We start from the raw sequence: 16,541 nt of genomic DNA, 5'->3' as shown, positions 1-16,541 counted from the left end.
CTGGATCCCCGGTCCTCTGCTGGTCTTCGTTGGCCTTCTGGGAGCCGCGCAGCGGCTTCTGTTGCACCACGTGGTGCAGAAGCTTCCTCCCCCTCTTACGCAAGGGGGAGGAAGTTGTTTGGGGCGCGCAGGCACACTAGCAAGCAATGAGGCTTGAGCTCTACCTATGCTGAGCACGGCAGAGGAGTGGTGCAGCAATCCAGCAGATGCAGAAGGTAAAAAGATAAAATTGTGGAAAAAAACCTGTAAGAAAAATTTCTAAGTCTACGAAGTGAGGGAGAGTCAGGAAAAACACTCCTTCTGGGCCGGAGACTGAGGTTAATCTGGTAGGTCAGAAGGAGGAACGGAGGTGTGGCCTCAAGATTTACCTCAGTCTCCAGGGCAAAAGTAACCCATGTGCTACTCCTCCCACGCCTCACTTCGGAAACAAGGAACTGAGCCAAAACAAAAGATGCATTATCATTTTCGCTTCCCCCACAAACCCACTTTCTGTGTCTTAAGCAGAAAAGGATAAGTCAAACCAGGCAGCCAGAGGTATTTGCAGGCCTTGGGAAAGTCAGGGTGATGGGCCTGTCTTCCAAAACCAAAGCTGCAATAGGTAGATAGCCCCAAGTGGACACCGCCTGCTCCTGCCAGAGCCCAGCCACAATGGTCTGGATTTCAGATGCGCACCTGTGGTTGATCCAGTGAGGTATATTGTAATCATCTCCCAAGCGAGGATCCCCAGAACTGCAGCGATTGTGTAGCTAAGGAGAAGAGAGAAGGAGAAACCAGGAGTCAGACAGCTGTGAGGTGTCTGGAGAACCAAAAGAGATGCTTTGTAGGTAAGGAATTCATCCACGGATACTTCAGCCCAGCAATCTGTGGCCCTTGGAATACTGAATGCAATGGTCCCAATTGTGTTGGTACCAGCCGAGGCTGAAAGGCAACAAAGAAGCTGGAGGTGGCCTGCCCAGGTTTAAAAGAAGACTGTCCCTGGCCCTCAATGTTAGGTGTTCAGAAGCAAACTAAAATCAAGAGGGCTTCCGCCAGTGTGGAAGATGGAGCCGAAAGCATTGAGGAGTTGAGTTTTTCTCTGCGGCTCTCTTTCCTGACCAATTTTGCCTTTCTCTTCCCTCCAGTACTGAGCCCTCCCCCAAGTACCACCTGCCTTCAGATGGAGGGACAGGGTGACCCACAAGGCCATCAACCCACAGGACTTTTGAGATCCTGTTTCCTTTCTCTCCATAAACAATTTATTTGACAAGAAAGAAGAAAACCGAGGGAAAAAAGCTTGAAGATAGATTGATAACGTCTGCAGCCGCATGTTGCACAAATCTCAAGGATGGTAGAAACACAACCGTATGGACACATTTTAACATTTTCATCCAGAAGCTTTATTCTGGCAGAGGAACTGGGTGCCCATGCTGGGGAAAGATCCAGTAGCTGACCCTTTGCCTTGGTGGGAGTCGGGGATGAAAGCTGAAGGAGATGGGCCGAGCCAGGAGGCCTTACCTTGAAAAGCGGCACTGCATGGAGGGGCTGCTCTCCCATGCACACCAGATCTACCCCGATCCCTGCAAAGAGAAGCAACCCAAAGAGGGACATGAGAAGGAGTGGGAAAAGAAGAGGAACGTTGCCAGCTCAAGTACCCAAGAACTGCATCAAAGTGGTTCCGTTTAAAAATACTTTTGTTTGTGAGCAAACCTTTGAATCACATCAAAACCCTGTGATCCTCTGGACGAATGTCGGACCTTGGGGTCAAGAGGTTTCTCTGTCCAGCTTCACAATCCCTCACGCATAATGAAAAAAACCCATTTTGTGGATAATATATGATGCTCATATATTTGATTGATGTCTCATAAGCAAACCAAAATGGCCTTTATTTCACTTTATTTTAATGATAGTAAGATCTGACTTTCCAAAAGACCCAATTCTTATCCCTTACTTACAGTGAAAATGGAAATAGGCTACTAAAGAGTCAACAATGATGAATTAATTATGTGCAGATGGAGAAAAGGCCCTCCTGCACTCTGTGCCTGCCAGCACCTCCTTAGAGAAGCAGAGCCTTTTCCTTGGACGGCAGAGAGCTATGCCTCACAGAAGAACTCTTCACCTTGGACCTCTGGAGAGAGAAAGCCCACAACTCCTCTAAAGCCCCCTGTCACAACTTCTTTAATCAAAGATGTAGTTCCTGGGACCACATATCTAGCCAAATGCAGTTTCCTGAATGAAGGGGGTGCCCACAAGGGTGCCTTGGGCCCCGTATTTTCTCCAAAGAACACTCTGGCTACTGACTTGAAGTGTTGCACAACCCCACCATAAAGTATCCCAACCCAGGAGGTGGCCTATTCAACCTTTGCATGCCTCAGGTGTGATCTTCCCAGAGCCACCTGGTTTAGGGGGGTCTTTGGCTTCATTCAGCTTCACACTCTTGTTTAGGCTTTCCATGATGCCCACAGCCCAGAACTCACTAAGAAATGAGGCATATTGTGATGGGCAAAGAGTAGCCCCACACTCTGGGTTATGAAGGAAGGCAAGTGTTCAGCTAAGGCTCTTCTCATGCCAACTGAAAGACAAGGGCATTTGTGCACTGAAGCTGCCTTGAAGCTTAAAGATTAAATTAAGGAGATCAAATTAAATTCGATTAGATTAAAGAGATGAAAGTAATTCCGCTGTCCAGACTACAAGCCTGCCCAGAAGCTGATGGCAACTGACACCCTCAGAGTAAAGCCCTTGAGGCAGAACCAAGAAGAGCAGCAGATTCACTTATGGAATGCTCGGAGCCCCAAATCTTAGGAAACTCATCAAAGCTGGCCAGGTGGTTTCAAAGCCCTTCCATGATGGGGACGATCAGAAAAACGAACTGAAGCCAACCGACTCTGAGGGAAGACCTTCTGGCTCTCTCCATCACTGGGGCTTTGCATGGAGAGGGGAGAAGGGAACCCATAACCCTAACCCCGATCCCCAGCACTGAGGCAAAAACTATAACCAATTGGAATTTATCCCATTGATAATAACATTATTTCACCATTGTCTATCATCCGTTGCTTGGTCAAGATCATGAGAAGACGGTCCACTTCAAAGACCCCAACCCCTGGCGTGATGACCACAGACATCTGCCCTGTCCTGTCGAAATTTCGGTTGATGTAATGTTTGTCAAACACTAAAAAGGAGCAAAGGAGGACAAAAATGAAAAGGGCACCCGGGGCTTTAGAAGGAGCATCCCTTGCACGTAACAAAGGCATTCATCTAAAACACCCACCCCCAACCTTTTCAGCTTGGCAGCCTGGGGGAGGGGAGAAGGGATGGTCCTGTAAGACTGGCAGGATACAAATAAATAGCTAAGGCAATGGGGCTCTTCCTGGTCCAAGAACATCCCAGGGCAAGGCAAGAATTTCCCAAACTCACCATTAAACGAGAGGTTTATGGCCTCCAAATAATTTCCTTGAGCAGAGGTGGAGTTGTATCCTGGTGGGAAATTCTCTGATTGTTCATCATCCAGAACAGAGGGAGGAGGAAACAAAGAAGATAAACCAGCATTCTTTATTGTTATTAATTTACTCGTTGCTCTAAGTTTTAACCATGATGTGTATAAACAAGACAAGCACAAAGACCAGTCCCACTGAGGCTGAGAAGCCTGGGGGGGAAATGGTCTTCAGGGACCTTGTGGCAAGTGAGATCTTGGGCAAGGCCTTTCATGGGTGGCACCTCACAGGTCAGCAAAGAGGCACCTGTACAGGAAGGAGATAAAGCCAAACTCCTTCCCCACAGCCCCTCCCTTCCTTGGACTTGCCGGGTCAGCCATACAAGCCTGCAGCTAGCTAGCCAGAGAAGCCCCATTTTGTTTACTATGTCCGGGTGCCCAAGGACATAACTGCTGCGTAGCTCTACGTTGTGCCAAGTTCCCAGCAGAGGCAGCAGAAGCTACAGAGTGGAATCAAACCAGAAGGCCATATTATCAGTCCTTGACCTAAACCGCAATTGGGACCAGAATTTCCATCCCTAAGGAAGGCAGTTGGTAAGTGAGTCATGCCCAATTGCAACCTTTTTTGCCCTAGCTGTTAAGTGAATGGCTGCCCTTATGAAGTGAATCATATGGTTGTTACACCAATCTGACTCCCCCAATTGACTTTGCCTGATGGAGCAGGGCTGGGAAGGTCACAAATAGCCATCACATGACCAGGAGATATGGCAACGGTCGTAAATACATTCCAGTGGCCAAGTCCCCAAATTCTGATCACATGATCACAGAGATGCTGCAAATAGCTGTTAATTCTGAGGCTCCATCATAATCCTCTTTTTTCAGTGCCATCATAACTTCAAACGGTGGCTAAATGAATGGTTATAAATCGAGGACTTCCTGTGCCGCCCATCACATCTCACCTGCCTTCTCCAGGCGCACCAGAACTGGGTACTGGATGAAGAGCTTCTTAATAGTCACAAGCAGAGAAGTCCATTCCTCTCGCCGTTCATTTTGAACCACAACCCTGCAATGAATATCGTGAGTGAGCCACCCAGAAAGAGTACAAAGACCTTAGCAAAGAATGAGGACGGAGCAGGAGCCACTCATGGCCTACAGCGGGCCGGCCGGGGGTGGGGGTGTGGGGGTGGGATTATAGGGAGAGACAGAAATCTTAAGCCATTGCAAATTTAGAATCTGCAAGAGAAAAATGTGTGACTTTTTCAGAATAGCAACAACTTTATAGCTGTCATAATTCTAAAATTTTTTTAAAAATAAAATAAAATCCCCAAGTAGCACAGCACTGCTTCCATGAAAACATCAGATGTTTAAAATTTAGATAAGTTGTCCAGTTATAATGTTTTCAGTCTTCTTTGTAAATGTCCAACTGTGGCAGAGAGGGAGCCTAGTTGGCTGGCATTCAACTCTGCAAACTCTTCCCAAAAATAAAAGAGTGTAGACCAGGCAGAGGTGACCTCCCCAAGTGGGCCTGCACCAATCCTTTTCTTAAAAGGGTGGCTACAATCCTCCGAATCCTTTGCCGACACTAGCTGACTGAGCCAGATGGGGCAACAATCCACACACATACACCCCCCCCCCCAGGTGCCTGAGCTCATGCTACAGAGAACATTGTCCACTTCTTCACAGTTGGGGGGGGGGTCATAACTTCAAAACCATGTCATAAATAGTTTTTTTTGGGGGGGGGGGATCCATTATAACTTTGCCCAGTTGCTGAGCAACCAGTTGTAAATCAAGGACTACGTAGAATGATGAAGTCGCTTTATGAAAGAAGGCAAACTGTCCATTCCCCAGAGAGGTCAAGGGCTCTCTGCCTACAGCTTTCTCCCAGAGCCCCTGACTGGCAGACTGAAGAGACGCTGCCACTTTCATGGGCAGATTGACTCTTCCAGAGAGGCGGCTCGGCCACAGGGAAGACCTACTTGTAAAAGTCTTCGTAGAAGCGCCCTTCGTGGTCCTGTTGGACTGAGCAACGGTGCAATTCTGGAAATTCATCTGGAAACAAACCAAGCTGGGTATCAGAGGAAGCTGCTCTCTGCTGCTGCTTTAAGCTTCCCGAGGAGGAGGAGAAGGAGAGAAAGAGGCCGGGGTCTCTCCAGACTCACTTAACGACTTGGCGCTGTAGAAGGTCCGAGAAAAGAGAACCACTGTCACTTCGTGGCTACAGTTCTTCTCCTGTCGGGACAAAAGCAGATCCACTCCTGATGGGAACCACAGACTCCTTCCACACAAACTGCACCTCTGACATGCCCAGAGGTTGCTCAGTTTCCCCCCCCCCCCAAGTGGGAAGGACATGGGAGGGTGGGAGAGGGAGAATTCACAGATGCAGCACAGGAAGAACTCACAACATTCTTCCTTCTGACCACAGCGGGGGGGGGGGATTCTAAAGTAGCCCGAGAGAACCTTTCCTTTGCTGGGGAGTCAAGGAACAAGGGGCAGGCAATGTCACGTCAGGCAGGAACGGATTCCTTCTCCTCCCCATTCAATTCCCCACTGAGCAAGAAAGGGGCTTCGTCAGAGTCCCCGCCCCCAAGCCCCCTGCTTCCGAGAGCCCTTCCGGCTTGGTCTCTGAACCTCCAGAGCTTGTCCTGAGGCAGGCCGGCTTGAGGAAGGACCACAAGCCCTGCCCAGCTGCTGGATCCCTTGAGGCCAGTGACAAGCTCTGCCCGTGTTTCCCCCAAAATAAGACATGCCCTGCTAATAAGCCCAATGGGGCTTTTCAGAGCATGCACCATAATAAGCCCTCCCCCGAAAATAAGCCTGCCCCAACTATTTAAGCACATGTGCAACTGGTCCCCGCCATTACCACTGTACCACCTACTGGTACAGCTTGCGGGGCAAAAAGAGGGCCCACCGCAAAAACAGCGGCAGATGAAGCAAAGTGCTTCCACCCCCTGCCCTTCCCTCCCACGCAAAAAGAGCAGCAGGCCAGCAATGCGATCACCCCCTCCTGCCTGTTCCTTCTCGCGCAAAAAACCACCGCCCACCCCAATGGTAAAGGCAGCCTGCCTGGTTCCCTTCCTGCCGCCCCTTTAGTGAGGGGTGGCAGGTGGCAGGGGGGAGAAGCGAGACGTGTGTCCTAGCGCTACCAGAGACTGACAGCTCCGCTGTGTTCCTTGCCCTTTCGTCCATTGAAGCCCCTTGTAAAAAAACCTCGCGAGTTGAACTCATGAGGTTTTACAAGGGGCTTCCCTGGATGAAAGGGCGAGGAGCGCAATGGACCTGGAAAGGTAAGAGGCGCACCTCTTTCCCCTCCCCCCACTTGCCAACCCTCGCTAAAGGGACGGCGGGGAAGGCTGCCTTTACCATTGGGGTGAGGTGGGCGGTGTTGGGCCGCGAGGCGTGCCTCTTACCTTTCCAGGTTTGTGTTGCGTTTCTCGCCATTGTGTCCAGGGACGCCCCTGGTAAAAAAATAACCCTTCTCGCAACTTCAAGAAGTTTGATTCAACTCGCGAGGTTTTTTTTTAACCAGCGTCTTCCCTGAGCACAATGGCGAGGAACGCGATGGAGCTGGAAAAGTAAAAGGTGCGCCTTGCTTCTCACCTGCCCCAGAAAACAATAAGCCCTCCCCCTATAATAAGCCCAAGGCCATATTTCGTGGGGCAAAAGACCGTCTTATTTTCGGGGGAAACAGGGTTTGCTCCCGAGCTACCTTCCACTTGGTGAAAAGGTCAGCCAGGAAGCCGTTCACGGCCTTCTCGAAGTAAAGGTCTCCTGCAGAGGAAAGAGAACCAAGTGTAAGAGGGAAGCCGGGCCACCCCAGCAGAGAGGCTGCCCCCTCTCTGGCAGAAAAGCTTTTGGGCTACTTCACCCAGCCAGATCTGCATGGGACAGAGGTGGCATTGGACCTATGGTGGCAAGAGAGGGCCACCAGTTCCTGCACCCCTGGCTCCCCTCAACCTCTCCTAGGGCCACAGGCACAGCCTTTGAGGGGCAGCTTCCTTCCACATGACTCCATCCTTCCATCTGATCCAAGCCCCACATAGTGGCAGAACCTGGCTGTGGATTCGCCTCTTTTGGGAGGCCCAGTGGGGCTTCTCTCTTGGACCTTTCAGACTCGGGTTTTTCCACCTGGCTTTGGGGCTGTTATTGTAGCAGTAGACCCTCCTGCATCTTTCCACCTATAGGGGAGCTGCTCTTGCAGTCAAAGCCCTGAGCCTAATCCAGATTGGTCCTCTGGAGCCCAGTGGCCGAGGCCCTGCGTGTTCTGGATGGCATCTGTGGGCAAAACTGAGATCAGCGTCTGCCTGAATTATTCACCAAGAAAATAGCTTCCTGCTTTCCTTTGTGATTCCTCCATGTCATTTTTACTGACTTATAACTTATGTCAGTTAAAAAAAAACCCTTTTCAGGTAAACAAATTAAACTCTTAAAACAGATATTCTAGTTCCTCATAATTGTTGAAGTTTACTAAAAAGGGGAGGTCCTTCTTTTGCCATCTGCCCCCTTTCTCCATCAAAGGAGAGCGAGGATGTCTTTGGCTGGGGTGGATGAGTTGCCACGCAAGCTGAGACTCAGCCAAGGTGGCCAAGGGATCCTCACCATAGATGTCGAAGTCCCACATTTCACAGCTCATCTGGATGAAGATATAAACCATGGCTGAAGTCGAGCGGAACACCACCTGCAAGGCACCCAGAAGAGAGGAGCTGAGCCTGGTCTGAAGGACTCCCTCTGAATCAGCATGACCAAACCTGGCTTGCTTCTGGGCAAGGAGCCCTGTGCCTCAGCTCATGCTCCAGAGACCCTCATCCACTTCTTCAGCGTGAAGCGCTGGATTCAAAACCCGGAAGCTACTTGTGGGACTGCAGTGGCAGGGCTGCTACAAGAACTCCAGCACTCACAGCTGGGCAACATTCTTGCTTCAAATGGTTTCCATGTTTAAGATTTGCCCTCATGGCAGGTAAGTCTAAGAGAGCCAGTCAGCTGATGCCTCCATTATTAGCAGGAGATACCGCAACACTTGCCTGGCAAGGCTGAGCCATGGCCCCGTGCCCCATGAGCAAGCCATGGGAGCAAACTGAGGGGGCCCTTAGTACCCTCCCTCTCCCCAGATAACCCAGGGATCTCCTGCAGAAGGAACGCTGGGAAGTGGCTTCCCTGGTTGTTAACTGCAGGGATTCTGGAGCTCAGCATTTGAGAAATGAAAGGAAATGTCTCAAGTTAGAGTCCTACCCGAGTGTCCTCGCTGATGTAGCCACAGGTGACTTTCTCACTTTTGACCCACAGTTCACCTGCCTGAGCCCTGCAAGGAAACCAAGAGAGAAGACTGAAAACATGGGGAAAACCTTGCTGGGAAAGCTGGATGTGAAAAATGGAGAACTGCTGGCCAAAAGGCAGGTAAGAAAAGCAAAGCAAGAGGGGGATTTAAATACTGGGAGAGTTTTCTCTCCCTCCAGGAGCAGCTTTCCCTCCCAAATCCAGGACCTTCATGGGCTCCTGCTGCTTTTATCAAAAGGACAAAAATGCCATCCTGGTGCTAGCTTTTTCAACTTGCTTCACATTGTGACATGTGTACAAAGGGGTGGCAGGGTTGGTATTGTGACATGATTGTTTTCATCAGCCTCAGCCACTTGACCTCACTGCAGAGGCCTCTGTCCAAAAGTATCTTCCTCAGACCACCCATCAATGTTTAAATTCATCCATCTGATTTGTCTACATGTGCCTTCGCTAATGATCAAAACCTCAACATGGTGCCTTTTAAACCTCCTTCTTTAAACAGAAAATAAATTCAAGGGTTCAAGCAAAACTTCCACTCCCAAGGAGATTCTCGGCTATCATTCATCCTGGCCTCCTTACTCAGTGACTATAGTGCTAAAGTGCCAGGATGTTAGCAGGGCAAACAGGCTTCATCAGCTGGCTCTGTCGTCAATTGAAGTCCCAAGCTGTGCCACCCCGGGCAAAACAAGCTCCAAGTACTTCTCCCTGCAGTCTAGAGCAAAGAGGAAGAATGGAGGAGACCTTAGCAGATTCCACCTCCCTCCTCTGGTGAGATCTGGCATGAGGGCCCATGCCCGTATTCTGGGAGGAAGTTTTACCGAAGCAAATGGGACAAATTTTGGCTTTGAACTTCACTAAGAGAAAAGAGCTGGGGACCACAGAGGTTTCCTTGGGAATGGAAACAGCCGAAGTCTGTCCTGCAAGGTAAGACCTGATTATTTGGAGACAGGCATTAATTCCTGTTAAAACTCAACTTACTTTCTACGCACTGTGAAAGGGAGGAAGGCACAGGTGCGTACTCACCGAATTCCTGCATATTCAACTTTCTGAGTGATGTAAGCACACGTGCCAACCTGAGGGGACAAGGAAAGGAAAAAAGAGAACTAGAACAATATGCACGCAAGAGGACTTGCAGGAGATAAATAACAATTTAAGAAGCAAGTCTATTTCTAGCGGGCACAACATTTCTAGTCGGGAAATATTCAGATCAACAGATGTGATCCTCACCAAGCTTTTCTTAAGGCGCCACATATCTCCGCGTCCGATGTACTGGTCCTTGAATGTCAGCTCCACTAAATCCAAAGTCACATCCTAAAAAGCAACATGAGGGCACTATGATTTCTGCCTCCAGCATTCCTCCTCTGCTGATATTCCTGGGTACAGTTTTTCCAACCCTTCAAACTATCTGCATATTACTTCCCTTTTCAAATAACTTCAGGACATAAATACCAACAGCACTCAAGCATTTGTTAACTAAGCCGGCCTGGCCTGAGTAAAATAAATTACTAATTTTAATTGTTAATTTTAATTTAATTTCTAAATCTCATTGTAAATGTCTATTGAGTTTTTTGGATATTCTATTTAATCTTTCTTTTAACTTTTGTAATATGTGTTTTTATGTTGTACGCCGCCCTGAGTCCTTTGGGAGAAAGGCGGCATATAAGTCCAATAAACCTAAACCTAAATAGCAATTCTTTATCTATTACTGCAGGTTTTCCCAACCTTGCCCACTTAAAGGTGCTTTGATGTCAACTCCCAGAATTCCCCAGCCAGCATTGGTGGCTCAGGAGTTCTGGGTTGAGCTCCACACATCTTAAAGTTGGCAAGGTTGGGAAATCCTGTATTATTGCGCACCAGAGGATTTTGCAAATTTCATAAATTTAGCCATCTTAACTCCTTGACAATCTCCAGAAGAAAAAGCAGGGTGTCAGCCTCTGCTTCGCTGCTACTTTTCGGCTGCCATTGAAACGGGGAGGGGGGGCATGGTATTTGGGAGGGGAATCATTCTGTGCTGGAGGACTGTTTCATTAGGGAGTTATTCTCACCATCTCTTTGCGCATGCGGAAGGGAGTTTCCCGCCAAGGCCAACTGTTCAGCATTCCATCCTGATGATGATTTTCGAAGATGTCTCCCACCTGACAGTTGGGTGAATTATGATTGGACTATGGACTGGGGTACCAAGGGGAGGGGATTGAATCTTGTATTGATATCTATTGCTTTCGCGCCTTTTAATTCAGATTCAGCTTTGCTTTGCTTCTTTTCGTTTGTAACCAGTAAAAGTACACTTAATTCTGAAATATGGACTTGAATGGTTTCTTTCTTGGTTATTAAATGAAGGGGCAGTGACACAGGGGACGGTTGAATGGAGTGAACATATTTGTCATATAGGACAAAATACCAAAGCACACATCAGAAACAGGCAGGACTGACAGCTAGGCTGGGAAAGGAAATTTATGTTTGCGATGGCACTTATAGCTAAGGACCAGCCCAGATACTGCTACTCTTAGAACTACTCTAGTCATCAGAAGGTTCAGCAAGTGTCAAGCACCAGAGAAACCAGGAGCACCAAGCAGTTAAAATGTGCATAAATATTTATTGTAAGCTTAAATTCTCTACAAGAATCTGAATTACTAACAATCAAGGGAAATGAGTGGGAGTTAAGAATAGAAGGAATTCAAGATGAGCTGGACTTAAATCTCTGGTGGGAGTGAAGGGACTCATGACTGATGATGCCTTGGACCCCTCCCTCGGGCTCAGCCTGGTCATCTCCTACAGCAGGAAGCCTACCAAGCATCTTTAGTGAAAGCTGAAGGGCAGCAAAAAGCTCACCCACCTTGGGATCCACAACGTTCACGTGGACATCCTGGTAGGGCCTCAGTCGAAACACCTGAGCAACAGTCTGATCAACACTGATGGTTTCTGTGCAAAGAAAGGAGAGAAAGTTGGTAGAATTGGAGGAGGCTTTCCGTGGAATCACTCCAGCAGTAACATCAGAGCAGCATTTCTCAACCTTGGCAAGTTTAAGACGGGTGAACTTCAACTCCCAGAATTCCTCTCCCCAATTCCAGGCTGTGGAATTCTGGGAGTTCCACACATCTTAAACTTGCTAAGGTTGAGAAACATGACATCAGAGGAACTGACCTGCCTATCAGGGTATAAAGAGTTGGTCCACTGACCAATGACTGAGAATGATGAGCAAGCAACCAAAGCAACACTCAGTGACAAAAACACTGACCTATCTCTGGGGTGATGCTGGGCCTACAGATTCCTGCTTCGGGGTCGGCTTCGTCCCCTATTCTTCTGACTTCTCTTTTTTGGCCAATTCAGAGCAAAGCAACAGCCTCCAGCATCACCTGCTTCAATCAGAGTAATCCCAATGCTTGCTTAGAAATTACAAACAATGACCCAGAGCTGTGTTTCAGAAACGCCCCCATAGGCTCCAGAAAAAGAGAATAAAAGGCAGGGAGTCACACCGTACAGCAACTGGTGAAATGATGCTTTTGGACTGGTAGTGCTGGCAGCAGACTAGATGCAAAATCTCCCCAACTGCCCTCTTGCAACAGGACCTAAATATTCCCAGTGTGACCCCCAGTCTAAAAAGGCAACTCTCAAGCAAATGATGAACAAATCCTGGCTTCTGACCTTGACCTGAAAGGATGATGACAAGCCAGGAACCCATCATCCTAAGAAGATGGCTTGAGAGCCAACTCCTGTGTAGGATGGAAATGGCATAAATTACACCTGTTCCAGAAATAATCAACTATGCCTGCTATTTGGGAAGTGAAGTCTGACATAAATGTCGTCAGTCCCATCTAAACTTTGCAGTGATCAGCGATTCAAGGTTCTCCCATACAGAACGGTGCCAATTCCCATCTGGCTTGAATTACGAGAAGGCCAACCCAGCAGGATTCCTTTCAAGCTTTCCCCAGTGATTGAGCCTGAAGGGGCTCAAGTCTCACTGCAAGCAATTGACCAGGGATCAAAGACTGACCATTGGAGCTCAGGGCTGCTCTTGGATTCATCATGACACCTGCTCCAGGACTGGAAGAAAAAAAAACCTGATTTCTTCCAGATCTCCCAAAACCAGATCTTAAGTGAATATTTTACTCTGCACCACCGGTGTCCAACCTTTTGGCTTACCTGAGTGAAGACTGCATATAAAATATATAATATAGTTAAGGTATATAAGTCACATAACAATGTTAAAAGTTTATGATCTTGTGGGTCCACAGCCACATGTAGCCCACAGGCCACGGATTGGATATGCCTGATCTAGACCCTTAGAACAGAATGATATCCTTGGCTGCCTCTGCTCTTTCCTGAGAAGAGATTTCTCTTGAGTGCGAAACACAGTCCTACCAACTGATGGATTTGTGCAAACCGCTTAAGGGCCAAGCTCATTTCAAAGCTTATGGCACAGACCAGCTCCTCTGCTTATGAACAGTCCTCTACATGCAGCCTTGGAAGGTCCTAGCTGGGCCTGAGCTAGTCCCATCTAATTTATTTCACCACTGTGTGATGACACGTGGAAGGCAGAGACTTTATTTTGAGCTTCTGCAGAAAAGGGGGAATAGAAATCAAAGGAATATACAATAAATTGCTCTCTCTGGTTAGTGGGTTATCGGCTGACGGTTAATGAGAACTGGCGGCTGTCAGAGCATCACTGGCAGTTTTCAATAGAGAGAGAAAAATCCCACCTTTCTGTAAGTCTTCCTTGAGTGACTTCACTTGCAGGAGGAGTGGACTGGAAAGCAAGAGTGACAATCAGGGACAGGGTCTCTCCAGCAACCAAAAAGCAGTTCAGCCAAGAAGATCCTCCAGAATTTCAAATTTCTCATGCCTCTGGCCAAGTAAAACTCCCAAAGCAGTCCTACTGGTCACCATTTAGGAGCATTTTGTTTCCCACAAGCTTTTAAGGGTTTTTCATTGTATGCTCTTGGTTTCTAATAGATATATTATTACATGCTGATGTTTTCTATACCACCAAGAGCCCCAAATGGAAGCAGGCAATATCTGCCTTTTGAAACAAAGCAACAGTCACAAGGTCTTCTCCATCTGACTGGCTGCCCCAGACTTCCCAGCAGCTCCCACTATTCTCCAGCTAAAGCAAAAACACCAGTTCAGCTTGTGGTGCTGAGGCCTTTCTAACCCTAACCCTAACTACTCCTCCCACCATCATGCATTATGTCCTAAAGCAGATTGAGCCACAAGGAGAGTCACCTGTATTCATCATTGGGGTGGGCTATTTCCACTATATCTCCCAACTTGATCTGAAGAAATACTTTGGGGTTCACCATAAGTTCATCATCTGAAAAGGAGAGTTGGAAAAGAACCTTGTACAACAAACCTTGTGGTTTAGAGCAACTTTCATAGCAGTTCCAAAGTTATCCTCAATGCCCCTAAAGCGGAGAAACCCAAGATAGGAGGAGTGCCAGAGTGAGGGAAATATACAGAAAAACTAGAGAGGGTCAACCGTCCCCCTCAGTCATCTAGCAAAGAAAGACTCCTGGCCATTTGCTTTTTCCAAGAATATACTTCACTAAAGCTTAGGCAGTTACAGAAGAATCATATGCTGAATCTGAGATTTTTCTGTTCAACCACCACCAAATAATTTTTCCTCTCAAACACCCCCCCCCCACCGCAAATAAGGTGCTTGTCTATTGTGCAGGAAACAGATTATCAGTTCCCAGCTCTGCATATAGATAGTTGACCTTGGCTGGCTGGAGCTTGGCTGGCTGGAGCTATTCACAAGGCTCAGCTGGGGGGCTTCTGTCCTCCTTCCTTGCAGTTCAATCTTTCCCTCCTTCCTCCCCACCCTTGCTAAATTCACACTGTCAGCTCATGAAGCTTAGATAGGAAAGAGGCAGTCATGACAAGAGCTTTTAAATTGAGAAAACATTGTAACCGAGAGCAGGGGCGTTCACTTCAAATCCAAACCTCATCCTAAGAATAAACTAAGCAGGCATGTCTTAGCCTCCCTGCATATGATGGAACACATTATAAAGTTGGTCAGTTATAAACATAAATGATTTTAACACCTTAAGCAACCTTATTAGGGACTATGTCCCACTGAACATAGTGCATTTTTTCCAGACTGATTTACAAGTAAGTGTTATCATTATCATTAAGCTGGGAACTTCAAATTTGCCCTAAAAGGCCTTGTTGCTCTCCAGATATTGCACAGCTTGGAAGATTCTGCACCCAAGGGGCAGAAGATTTATTAGTGTTTTCCTGCACCTTCAGGGCACCCAAGGCCCATCGCACTCAATCAGGCTACTAACCGCTGCTTCCGAAGCCTTTCTTGTGTATGACAAGCTTGTAAACTTTGTTGGTTCTCATCTTGATTTCCAAATTCTTGATCTTCTTGATTATCAAAAATCAGGCATTAGACAACTTTCTACTTTCCGCAGAACAAAGGCAAGTAATACAAGAGAAGCTATTCCTCTTCCATTATATGCTGTGAGGAAGCCAAAGCAAACAAAATAAAATCACAGGTGCCAACAGCTTTATATATTGTTTATTTCTGTACGGACATAGACTAAAGAAATAATTAAAATACAAAGCATCCAATAGAAAAATCCTTTTTCTAACAGATATGCCTAATTAGATTTTGTTCTAATCCAATGGCTTGTTCTGATCGATTTCCACAAGCAGAAAATTTGATAACTTTTTTGGAAACTTCATAAGTGATGTTTTAGCTGCCCATTAGAACCAACTCAAAAGTTTTACAGTTAGAGGGGAGATTAGCTTCAATGTCCAACAATGATCTATTGGACAATTCAACTGAACATGTGTACAGCTGGTTCAATTTCAATATGCAAATACATTCCAAATAATCTTAGCAGGGATTTCTGAATCTCAGGACAGGGCATCTAAGTGGCCCAGTGTAAGGAAGTGCCCTTATTTATGAGGGCACAAGAGGTGAGGGAAAGGATTTGGGAGAAGTGAAATATCTCACTCACCAAGACAAGAGGGATGAGGCAACCCTCTATACATCAAAGTCTAAGATCCCCTGCCTGGTCTCAGTCCAGACTTTTAAAATGTTGTGTTTATGGACAGCACAGCCCATTTTGGAAATCCACATTTGATTTCCTTTGGCCAGGCTGCAATGAGCATTTTGTGATAAACAGCTTATTTTGAAGGAAAAGGAAGCTTTTGCCCCCAAGATGCCCCTTTGCAGGAAAGAGGATCACGTAAATGAGCCCTGGTGGTGAGAGTGCAGCACTTCAGGCTGTTTCTGCTGATTGCCGGCTGTCAGCAGTTCAATCCTGACTGGCTCAAGGTTGACTCAGCCTTCCGTTCGTTCTTCCGAGGTGGGTAAAATGAGGACCCAGATTGTTGGGGGCAAGAGGCTGACTCTGTCAACCGCTCAGAGGGGACTGTAGCCCTGGGAAGCGGCATGTAAGTCTAAGGCGATGGCTAAATAATCCAGAGCTCTAAGGTCCCTCCAGCCCCCTTCACAGATTGGGGAGCCTCCCGAAGACCAGACCAGCCTTTAAGGGACCGGCTTTTCCGACCATCAACGGAGACTGTGGCTGCCCTGTCAGTCCTCTTCCCTAGAAAAAGCCCACCAGCTGCGAGCTCATGGCTTTATCTTTGCGGGGCTGAAACGGAGCCCCCAAAGCGTCCCACGGGGTGCAAAGGGCGGTCCCGGGGTCGGGCTTGGGACCTGGGGGCGGAGGCGCCACCTACGAGGCTGCGTCCATCCTCCTCGCTCCTTATCCTGGATCGTCGCCTCAGGCTCCAAAGGCGGGGAGACAGACCGGCGGCCCCGCTTCTACCGCGGGCAGCGCAGGGCCGACTCTGGAAGGCGCTGCTCTCCGCTCCTCCGCCCGGCCAAGAGCCTCGCTCGCTCTCCCCGGCA

At 47.8% G+C, this 16,541-nt stretch overlaps 1 protein-coding gene across 11 annotated transcripts in view; it reads right to left on the bottom strand.

Annotated features, from left to right (window-relative positions):
* DEPDC5 (DEP domain containing 5, GATOR1 subcomplex subunit) overlaps positions 1–16,541 on the bottom strand; it is a 73,261-nt gene that overhangs the window by 56,216 nt on the left and 504 nt on the right. For 7 of the 11 annotated variants that reach the window (XR_015695545.1, XM_014066166.2, XM_014066155.2 and 4 more), the window contains exons 2-17: positions 14,959–15,134; positions 13,898–13,985; positions 13,375–13,421; positions 11,511–11,596; positions 9,905–9,988; positions 9,701–9,750; positions 8,633–8,702; positions 8,003–8,081; positions 7,113–7,174; positions 5,566–5,635; positions 5,383–5,455; positions 4,366–4,469; positions 3,391–3,465; positions 3,011–3,145; positions 1,495–1,556; positions 673–746 (exon numbers count right to left, since the gene is read on the bottom strand). Coding sequence is in view for 10 of the 11 variants with exons in the window: in XM_014066166.2 (XP_013921641.2) it covers positions 673–746; positions 1,495–1,556; positions 3,011–3,145; positions 3,391–3,465; positions 4,366–4,469; positions 5,383–5,455; positions 5,566–5,635; positions 7,113–7,174; positions 8,003–8,081; positions 8,633–8,702; positions 9,701–9,750; positions 9,905–9,988; positions 11,511–11,596; positions 13,375–13,421; positions 13,898–13,985; positions 14,959–15,016 (1,217 nt within the window). In the remaining variant the exon portion in view is untranslated. Of the gene's footprint in view, positions 1–672; positions 747–1,494; positions 1,557–3,010; positions 3,146–3,390; positions 3,466–4,365; positions 4,470–5,382; positions 5,456–5,565; positions 5,636–7,112; positions 7,175–8,002; positions 8,082–8,632; positions 8,703–9,700; positions 9,751–9,904; positions 9,989–11,510; positions 11,597–13,374; positions 13,422–13,897; positions 13,986–14,958; positions 15,135–16,541 lie in introns of those variants that run through there. The other 4 variants (XM_014066161.2, XM_014066162.2, XM_087705909.1 and 1 more) reach the window with 3 other exon arrangements.

This window comes from Thamnophis sirtalis, unplaced genomic scaffold, assembly GCF_051295495.1.
Source record: "Thamnophis sirtalis isolate CommonGarterSnake01/CBP01778 unplaced genomic scaffold, rThaSir2_p1.2 scaffold_2, whole genome shotgun sequence".
Classification (NCBI taxonomy): domain Eukaryota; kingdom Metazoa; phylum Chordata; class Lepidosauria; order Squamata; family Natricidae; genus Thamnophis; species Thamnophis sirtalis.
The sequence above is the reverse complement of the archived record's forward strand: the minus strand, read 5'-3'. Positions and strand labels throughout refer to the sequence as shown.